Consider the following 10,753-nt stretch of genomic DNA (forward strand, 5'->3'; position numbering starts at 1 on the left):
TTTCCACTTCAGTGAGTCTCTCTCTCTCTGTCTCTCTCAATTAATAAATAAAATATCAATCTGAGGCCCAATCTCCACACTTTTTAAATTTTTTGAGCTAATCCACATTACAGAAGAGACGGGTTCCCATTCTTTTTGGGGTGAAGTGGATCTGATTGTGTAAGATGCTGTCTATAAGAGAATTCTCTTGGTCTGGAATCCTGACCACCCATTTCTCTGTGTTATTTCTGTCTGTGTTCACCTGTGTTTCTAAAATGAAAAGGGTCTGTCAAGCTAGACTATGCCATTCATCCTCAACTAAGTAATGAGGCTATAGAGATGGCTCAGCAGTTATAAGCACTGGCTGTGCTTACAGAGGAACCAGGTTCAATTCCCAGCACCCACAGAGCAACAACCATACATAACTCAGTCCTAAGGGATCCGACATCCTCTTCTGACCTCCTCAAGCCTCAGGCCCTCACATTGTGCATATCCATACATGCAGGCAAAGTAAGAATCAATATATAGACAAACCAGACTTATATAAATTAATATAAACTAAATGACAATATTGAACACCCATGAAAGCATATTTACTCAAAGTGGATACACTTAACAGAGGAATGAAGAGACAGCAAAGTGCCAGTTTCCCCTTCTGGATGCTAATGTGAAACTTAGGTTTAAATAAAAGGCAGAGATGTGCATAACTCAGCCGTCCTGGCCAAAGCATGGCTAGTCCCTCCTTCATTGTCATCATTGCTTAGGTTCCACTCTGTCCTACCAGGGAGAAGTTGTGTGAAGTCTCTTTATGAAGACCAGCTCCTCCTTCAGCTGGCACGAGGTTTCAGCCTTTTTCATTTTCTTTTCTCTCTCAGCACAAGCTTCCTGGGGAAATGCCAATTCCTAGGGCTGTGGTTCCAATGCACTATCGATGGTTTTGATAACCAGAAGACAGGGAGCAAGCTCTCTTTAAGATGTCTTCCTTCCTGCCAGGAGAGCCGTAGCACAGCCTGGACACTCTTCCCCTGTGGAAAGGGCTTGGGCGTCCCTGAGGCTCTGATGTCTAATTTTCTTCCAGGTATCTATGAGGACCTCTATGTAAATCATTTTAGAAGATATTACAAGGTCAGGCATGGTAGTGCATGCTTTTAACCTCAACATTCAAGAGTCAGAGGCAGGTAGATCTTTGGTTTACATAGTGAGTTCCAGGACACCCAAGACTTTGTTGAGAGACCCTGTCTCAAAAAAAAAAAAAAAAAAAAAAAAAAAGATTATCACATGTAGGAAACGGCTGAGCCTTACATCTCCCATGAAAAGAGGAGAAGTATGGAGTCTACATTTGTCCATTCTGGCTTTGGGCTCTGTTGTTTATAAGATGGAAACAAGACACCCTTTGGGGTTTTTGTTTTTAATTTCAAGCCATATTACAAATTTCTCATTAATATCAAAGAGCTGACTGTCCAAATGTGCTGTGAAATGGGGTTGTTTGGTTCTTTGGGGTACCCTGTAAGAGTTAGCTCACCTTGGGCTGGGGAAATGGCTCACTGAGTATAGTGCTTGCCGTACAAGCCTGACGACCTGAGTTTAGATCCCTGATTCCATGTGGAAAAGCTGGATACAGTGGCCCCCAGCTGCACTCCTGCAGGGAGGAGAGAGGGAAAGACAGCCACCGCCCCTGCTCTTATCCTGGCAGCCCAGAAGCCCACGGGGCTGCTCATCTGCAGAGAGCAGAAGACAGAGCCTGTCCCAAACAAGGTAGAAGGTGAGGACCAGTACATGAGGTTATCCTCTTACCTCCACACAAGCCCTGTGGCAAGCATATGCCCTCATACACAAGCATATACACACGTGCATCGTATGCATGCACATATAGGATCAAAGGGATCCTAGGAAATATCCCAAAGAGGCTGCCATGGTGGTGTACACTTAAAAAATCTCCACATTTTGGAGTTAGAGATGGGGCACCAGGGGCACATGACCATCTTCCTACTGGGTTTGAGATCAGCCTGATCTTCATGAGACCCTGTCTCAAAACCCTGAATTTAAAAATTAAAAATTAAAGAGAGAAAGCACCAGAGGTGAGCTAACTCAGCATTGCAAGCTCCTTGTGAAGCCTGCAGCTGTCCTTCAAGCCCTGCACCGAGGTACGGTCGGCCATTGACTTACTACACTGCAGGAAATCAGATCTCGTCGACATGATATGGAGCAACACTGGAGTTTATTAAGCAAAGAGTTTGTATCCACAGAGCAGAGAGCAGGCATGTAGAGATGTACAGGCGTGGGTGCCTTAACAGTAACCACACGGACTGGGGACAGTGCTGGTAGTCACATGTGCCTGTAACCCAGAGATGGAGGATACAGACAGGAAGATCCTGAAAGCTCCTGGCAAGCCAGTCTAGCCAGACTGCGCATACACACACACACACACACACACACACACACACACATACACACACACACACACACACACACACACAGTGTAAAAAAAAACAGTACTGGCATTCTTCAAAGAATATAATCTAGATGTTTAAGGATTAGAGAATTCGGGGTTGGAGAAATGGCTCAGTAGTTAAGAGCACTGACTGCTCTTCCAAAGGTCCTAAGTTCAAATTCCAGCTACTACATGGTGGCTCACAACCATCTGTAACGAGATCTGACACCTTCTTCTGGAGTGTCTGAAGACAGCTACAGTGTACTTACATATAATAAATAAATCTTTTTTTTTTTTTTTGGATTTGGTTTTTTCGAGACAGGGTTTGTTTCTCTGTGTAGCCCTGGCTGTCCTGGAACTCACTCTGTAGACTAGGCTGGCCTCGAACTCAGAAATCTGCCTGCCTCTGCTTTCCAGAATGCTGGGATTATAGGCATGAACCACCACCGCCCGGCTAACAAATCTTTAAAAAATGAAGAAAAAAAAAGATTAAAGAATTCTTCCTATGCACAGGGGCTTGTGGGACTGGATAAATTGTGTAAATGCCTTGACTCTCAGTCAACGGGAAATCTAAACTAGATCCAAGAGCGTGGGGGACACTTTCCTTCTCTTGTCCCCTTAATTCTCAGTCTTCTCATCTTGCCTCATTTGCAATGTTTGATGAAATGAAGTGTTGCCTGAGACTAGAATTGCAAACACAGCCAATCAATATCTTTAAACTTGCCATTCTTTTTACTTCTGATGGGGTGTGAGGTAGGACTCCTATCATGGGGTCTGAGTTTGCACCAAAAGGACAGGATCGCTTCTCTTAGAAGACTCTGGTCTCCATGGCAATTCAAGAAGGGAGGGAGAAAGACTCACTGAAATGGAGGCTCATGCCACTTTCCTTACATCTTCCAGCCCCTCCTTTACCTTACCCAGCCCCTCCCCCACATTACCAAAATCCAGAGAGTATTTCTTCACACCTTCAAATAAAAATACTCTATCCAGTATAGCAGTTAAATTCCTAACCCTGACATCTCATGCCTCCTCCAGGGGCTGCCAGTTGCAGCCAGCTGCTGTTGAGAGGACACTTCCTGCTGGCTTCCCATGCATACCACCATCACCCCACCCCCTTGCTCTCAAGATTCACATACTCACCACCCAGGTTTGAAGCTTCTACAAGGATCAGTGTTCACCCAAACACCTGCTTTTTCTCTTGTCACAAAAGTCTAGCATCTTCCCAGTCACTGTCTGAGTGGAGAGGCCCCCCAGCTCCACAGCCCTCGTTCCCTGCTTCCCTAACGCCCTCCATACCCTCACCACCCCCCATTTCATTGCTTTGACATATTTTATACTAACATCAATTTATCCAGTCCCTCTCGTTGGAAAAGAAGGTCTCCGAGCTAGGCTGTTGGCTCTCTTCCTACCTCTCTGGCAAACGGGGTCTCCACCATAGTCATCAACATAAGTTGAGTTTGTCTCTTTACCAAGGGGACAGAGGAAAAGGAGAAACATCAGTTACCCTGCAGTAGCAGAAAGCATTGGAAGGCATTGGAAGGCCTGGGTGGTTCGTTGCCTGTAGAACTCAGGATGAGGTGATATTTACAGCACATCATCTAGAATTAGTGAGCAAATAGGCTTTGGATGGAACATGGATTCCAGGGAAAGCAGACCAACGGAAGCTGCTGAGATGGCAGCTAGCGGTTCTACCCTGTTGACTTTCACTGACTTTGGATGCCTCAGATACTAGGTCAGATACAATCCCAGAATAACCTACCATAGCTTTATGATGACCTCCTTGTCTCTGAATGGATCAGGGAGGGCCTTTGAGACACCAGAGGTATCTCTTAGACTTAGGATTAGAAGGACTTGCTGTAAGGGAACCTGAGGACCAGGTTGAGGCAGTGAGGCAATCCTGACTGCATGGGAGGAGTAAGGAGAATAGATTGAAACTGTGACAGGTTAGGTACACTTCTGTCCCAAAGGTTCTGGCTATGTCATGTAAAAAATACAAGGGCATCCTCCCAGGGTTTGGTATCAGACTGTGTGTGTGATGTGCCCCTAATAACAATAAGAGAGCTAGATGACATTGATGAGGCTAGAGAGAGAGCTTGGGAGAGATGTGAGAGTGAGGAAATAGAGACTCCAGAGGACTCCATCCAGGGAGAGGGAAAGAATACAAAGAAAGAACATTAGAGTAGGAAATGTGGGAGAACATCAGCACAGAAGCAGAACTGGGGACAACCACGCAATGGACATAAAATGATGGTGCTGGGGCCAGTGATGCTCTTGAACTTGGTGGAGAGGAAAGGAAGGAGAGGTAGAACAGTGGCTGGGGCCTTTTACCCCAGGAATAAGAGCCCTGGCCTATTTCCAGCTCCTCAGGGCAGGACTCTCTAGCTATCCGGGATCAGTTTTCAGTCCCAGATGGTGAGCCTGCAAGGAAAGGGTGGATGCTCTGAATTCCTGACTGAGAGTAATCTGCAGGCCATTAAGGGCTGACTCTGCTACTTCTAGCCCCTCCCTAGGCTCCAACCTCTCTACTGAGAAGGTCCTGAGGACTCAGGGTTCACAGGGCTAGTCTAACAGGGTCTCAAGTACTAGGACTTAGGGGTCAGTTCTAGGGACGTTAGATCAAGAGGAAATCAGTCTTGGAAGGGAAGGACCTAAAGAGAGAAGAGATCCTCAGCATTGATCTGAGGTGTTTCAGACCTCAGAAAGGGACAGCTCTCTCTGGTGATCTATAACCATGGTCCTTGGAGGTCCTGGGGGTCTAAGTCTTCACAGAGGAAGGCTTATATAAATCTCTGTCCCTCTGCTTCCCACATGACCATTGGACTAACCACCTGCAGCACCAGGTTCCCCTCACAGAGAAAAAAGACTTGAGGAGGGTCTGGACTGAGGATGGATACATGGAAGGTGAAGGGCAGATAGCCCAGGCACAGCAAAGTATTCATCACAGCAGGCTTTGTGATATAGGTGTTCACTATTTAATTTTTTAAACTTTATAATTGGATTTTTCATAATATAAAATCAACAAATAGAGAAAAATTATCAGTTGAATGAATATTTGGCACTGCTCAGAGTTGAAAGTGATTTTGTTTTCTGGGAGATGTATCACAGATGACTGGAGAGGGTAACAGTTAGCTGGGGTCAGTTTTTGGGACTGACCTAGGGCAAGGACTGACTCTCAGGGAAGAATACCTACAGATCTCCAGACCTCTTGGATTACATTCTCATTTGTTTGTTTGGGTTTTCAGACAGGGTCTCATTTATAGCCCAGACTGGCCTTGAACTCATGATCCTCCACCTCCCTCCACCCCTCTAATGTTAGTATTACAGACATGAGCCACCATGTCTGGAATAATCACACTCTTTAAATATTAACTGTTTCCCCACCCTTCAGATGGACTTTTAGCAAATTGTCTCTCCATGAGTCTGGCACTTTGTCTAGAGTGGACCCCACCTTGCCACCTACAACCCTTACAGGAAAGGCAGGATAAGATGTTCCAGACCTGCTCAACACCTGACCCTAAGAAGCTGGTCATGTTTGCTCAGCAGGTGAGGTTCACAGGATAAAGAACAGTGGGAGGGCTTGGACATGGTATAAAAGCTCTGGAAATTTCTAGAAGATTAGCACCTGCAACTTCTAGGGGGAAGGTGAGTTGGGAGATATTCAAATATAGTTAGAAAAGACAATGCCTGGACTGTAGCAGGGGAGACTTGGGTGTTAGCTCCTGGAAGTGAGCTATTTTGGAGTGCAAGCATGTCTGGTTTTGTCTAAGAGATGCTTGGGGGGTGGGTGAAATGGATTTGGACAGTTTGGCTGTCAGAGACAGGATCACGACACACAGTCAAGTTGCCTGGGATCTGATGTCTTCAGCTCACCGATGTCCCTCCTATCAGCCTCTCTCAGCTCCACCAGTTCGTCTCAGTCCCTGTCATTGGTACAGTGTCTTCTGCCATCTCCTTTGCTCCTGAGGCAACATAGAGGCACCTCTAAAATCTTCTTTGCTGATTTAAGAGTAGAATGATGCTGGAGGCCTAACTGTGCCTCAGATACCTCATAGACCAGCTGATTTCATGTAGGTTTTGTTCAGATTCCTGGTGCATCAACTCAGCTACCTCAGGACTGCAGATGGCCTTTACCTCCCCTTCAGAAAGCTCTCTGGGGCTTTGTGAGGATGGAGGAAGACTTGACTCAGCTTACAGAGACAGAAAGTTAGGATTCGCCTTTGGATATGGAGAGAAGAGTAGCTACAGTCATGTCAGGGAATGAGCCTTCTTTTTCCCCTTCTTCCCCCCACAGCCTCAGAATGTTGGCCATCGCCTTGTTGGTCCTTCTTTGTGCCTCGGCCTCTGCTAATTCCAGTAAGTGGAATGCCACAGGAGATCGTGGGAAGGCAGACCATGTACTGCTGCTGGCCAGGATTTCCAGACGCTGGTTTGGGTGGTGGGAGGAAGTAGGGTAATGGGGAACAGCTGAGCTACCAGATCATCTGTCCCAACAGGCCTTTCTTTCCCTCTAGTTCAGTCTAGGACCTCCTCCTACAGTGGAGAGTATGGAGGTAAAGGAGGAAAGCGATTCTCTCATTCTGGCAACCAGCTGGACGGCCCCATCACTGCCATCCGTATCCGTGTCAACAGATACTACATAGTAGGGTAAGAGTCTCTGTGTCTGGACGTTAGGGTCTGACCAGGACCATCCTGGAAAGTTGGAAAGTTCTCATTGACCTTGGATCACACTGTGCACATGAACTTGGCAAGTGGTAATTACCAACCCCAGGAGCCTCATTACCTGGGTTGGATTTCACCTTTGGTTAAAACTTTTTCCAATATTTCTATTGAGCATCCTTTTTCTTTGCTTGCTGTCTGTCCTGGAATAGTCCAATCCTACCCTCCAGGTGGAAACTCCCATCACATGAAGAGCCAAACGTGTTTCTTTCTGTTCCATGTTCTGAACCATGAGACAGTTGTTGGCTTGTCTCTTCCCTGTCTGGCCTGGGCAGACTCCTGGTGTTTGAAATCCTAGGGCCTCTTTGAAGTGTGTATTGTGGGCAAACTCAGACTCTTGTTGTTTAAGTGCCTCTGAGAAACTGACTTTTGCCCCACAAGCATATTTAGCATCAAAAGGAGAGGTTGAGATTCTCTGCCTGGTCTCCTAGGGCTCATGCAGCCTTTATAGCATATGGAATTTTTTACCAGTCTGAAGATCTCAGCATGTAGACTAAGAAGTCTTGATTTGCCAGGCAGTAGTGCCATATGCCTTTATTCCCAGCAATTGGGGGGCAGAGGCAGCTGGTATTCTGGGTTCAAGGCCAGCCTGGTCTACAGAGTGAGTTCCAAGACAACCAGGGCTATACAGAGAAACCCTGTCTCAAAAAACCAAAAAAGAAAAAAGAAAAGTCTTGATTTTATTTTTTTTAAGATTTATTATATTTACTCGAATACACTGTAGCTGTCTTCAGACACACCAGCAGAGGACATCATATCCCATTACAGATGGTTGTGAACCACTGTAACCACCATGTGGTTGCTGGGAAGTGAACTTAGGACCTCTGGAAGAGCTCTTGATCTCTGAGCCATCGCTGCAGCCCAGAAATGTTTGTCATTGATCTAGGTTCTGCTGATGTGCATATGTGAGTGTGTGCTCAATGTCTCATTGTGCATGTGGAAGCCGGAGGCAGGGGGGTTCTCTTGCTCCACACGTGGGTCCCAGGGCTTGAACTCAGGTTATCAGACTTGGCAGCAAGCGTCTCTACCAGCTGAGCCATCTCGGCAGCCCAGTCTTGAATTTCGATAATCATGTCTGATGTGTCCCTTCTTCTCTTCACGCCCCTGCCTGCAGTCTCCAGGTGCGCTATGGCACAGTGTGGAGTGACTATGTAGGTGGCAAACAGGGAGACCTGGAGGAGATCTTTCTGCACCCCGGGGAATCTGTGATCCAGGTGTCTGGCAAATACAAAACTTACGTGAAGCAGCTGATCTTCGTGACAGACAAAGGCCGCTACCTGCCTTTTGGAAAAGACTCAGGCACGAGTTTCAACGCTGTTCCTTTGCACCCCAACACTGTCCTCCGCTTCTTTAGTGGCCGATCTGGTTCTGTCATAGATTCTATTAGCATGCACTGGGATTCCTACCCTAGCGACTGCAACACCTGCTGAAACCCACTTTCCTCTCTGGCAGGGGTGCTGTGGTGGGTGTGAGAACTCCCTCATCACTAAGCATCATGCAAGCATGCAAATAGCTTAATAAAAAGGATATGGTTAAAGACAGTGTTTTTCTACATTCTAATTCCAGTAGAAATGTGTGAATCTTATTTCTGACTTTTTAAGAAATTAAATAAGAATAATGTTTTTGAGTCAGGGTCTTCCTACATAGTCCTGGCTGTCCTGAAACTCACTATGTAGACTAGGCTGGCCTTGAACAGACAGAAATTGATTGTCTCTGCCTCTCCCACAGAGTGCTGGGCTTACAGGGCTGTGCCTCCATGCCTGGCTAATTATCAGGCCACTGTTGGACATTAGACTGAGGAAATGGGAGGATGAGGAAGAGAAGTGCTAGGGACTTTCTTTTTCCATTTTTTTTTCTTGTGTGTGTGTGTGTGTGTGTGTGTGTGTTGAGAGAAGGTTTCATGGTGTAATCCTAGATGTCCCGGAACTCACTCTGTAGACTAGGCTGGCCTCAAACTCAGAGATCCACCTGCCTCTGATTCTTGAGTGCTGCCATTAAAGGCATGTGCCATCCCTGCCTGGCGGGGCTCTTCTTTGTACTTCATAAAAAAAAAAAAAAAAAAAAAAAAAAAAAAAAAGACAATATTCTGCCTACACTGGCTCTTTCCAAGGATAATCCCTGAGGATTTTTCCTAATAGTTCAGAGGCTAGGGTAAGCTCGTTTGCACCAACTTGCTAAAACTGTCTCAAAAACAAACAAACAAACAAACAAACAAACAAAAGGGGGAGTTCTCCCTGAACCACAGTGGTGATCTAATCCAGAATTTGCGAGGCCAGGCTGGTCTGTCTACATAGTGAGTTCAAGGCTACCTCAGACTGCATAGTGAGACCCTCAGTAAGAGGCTTAGGGAGGAAGGATTGTCACAGGTTTAAGACCAGCATGGGAGCATAGTGAATACACCAGTCTTGAATACAGTGAGACACCTGAATGCATGAATAAGAGAGACATGTCACAGAGGGGAGGGCCTCATTGTGGGTAGTCACCAATATAAGGGGTCAGTGACATTAAGGGCCCCTAGAGAGTCAGCAAAGATATAAGTCACTTTGAAAGGAATTATTAGAATCCCAGTTTCAAATCCTAGGCTATGAACAGTTTTAGTGGGTAGCAGCAGGGGTTACTGAAGTCTGGGGTCTCAGACATGTGCCACCAACACCCTGCTTTGTGATGCTAGGTGAACACTTTATCAACTGACCATGTCTCCAAATGTTCCTTCTATTAAATAGTTACATGCAGGAGATTATGCCATTGCTTTATTTTATTTATATGTAAATCATGTAACATCAAATTCACTCCTTTAAAAGCTGCAGTTTGGGTAGGGATATAGTCTGTGGCATATCCATATGTGTAAATGTAATACATGCATGTGTGTGTGTGTGTGTGTGTGTGTGTGTGTGTGTGCGCGCGCGCGCAGACAGATGTTGAGGTCAAGCATCTTCTGGTGCTCTCCAGAAAATTTTTTCGTTTTGAAATTTTTTCTTTTCTTTTCTTTCTTACTTTCTCTTTTATTCATTCATTCATTCATTCATCTTTTTCCTTTCTGAGTGTGTGTGTGACTGTGTGTGACTGTGTGAATGTGACTGTGTATGACTGTGTGTGACTGTGTGAGTGTGTGTGTGAGAGTATGCATGTGTATGTATATGTGTGTGTGACTGTGTGTGACTGTGTGTATGTGACCATGTGTGACTGTGTGTGTGTGTGAGAGTATGCATGTGTATGTATATGTGTGTGTGACTGTGTGTGACTGTGTGTGAGAGTGTGTGTGTGGGTAGACAGGCACACACAGCTGTGCACATGTGTCCCTGCAGAGATCACAGTCAACACTATGTGCCCTGTCTGTCTCCACCTTAACAGTTTTGAGGCAGGGTCTCTCACTGAACCTGAAGCTTTCTGTTTAATAGAGGCTGGCTCCCTGGAGACTCCCAGAACCTCCCTGTCTCTGCTCCCCAGGGTGTAGTAACAATGGCCATGCCTGGCTCTTATGGGGTGCTGGAGATTTAACTCCAATCCAGTTGCTTTCACAGCCAGGCTTCTTACCCCCGAACCCTCTTTCCAGCCCCACAGGTTAGATTTTTGCAAAAAACATGTATTTGAAGACATTTTTTCTTTACTTAAAGAAAGGTTTGGGCA

At 45.9% G+C, this 10,753-nt stretch overlaps 1 protein-coding gene across 1 annotated transcript; it reads left to right on the forward strand.

The window, feature by feature from the left end:
* Positions 1-5,971: 5,971 nt before the first annotated feature.
* On the forward strand, positions 5,972-8,667 carry Zg16 (zymogen granule protein 16). Its single transcript, XM_052198555.1, has 4 exons — positions 5,972-6,052; positions 6,702-6,763; positions 6,922-7,054; positions 8,241-8,667. Exons 2-4 carry the CDS (start codon positions 6,709-6,711, stop codon positions 8,554-8,556), a joined length of 504 nt encoding a protein of 167 aa, XP_052054515.1. The 5' UTR covers positions 5,972-6,052; positions 6,702-6,708; the 3' UTR covers positions 8,557-8,667.
* The last annotated feature ends 2,086 nt before the right edge of the window (positions 8,668-10,753 follow it).

This window comes from Apodemus sylvaticus, chromosome 1, assembly GCF_947179515.1.
Source record: "Apodemus sylvaticus chromosome 1, mApoSyl1.1, whole genome shotgun sequence".
NCBI lineage: Eukaryota > Metazoa > Chordata > Mammalia > Rodentia > Muridae > Apodemus > Apodemus sylvaticus.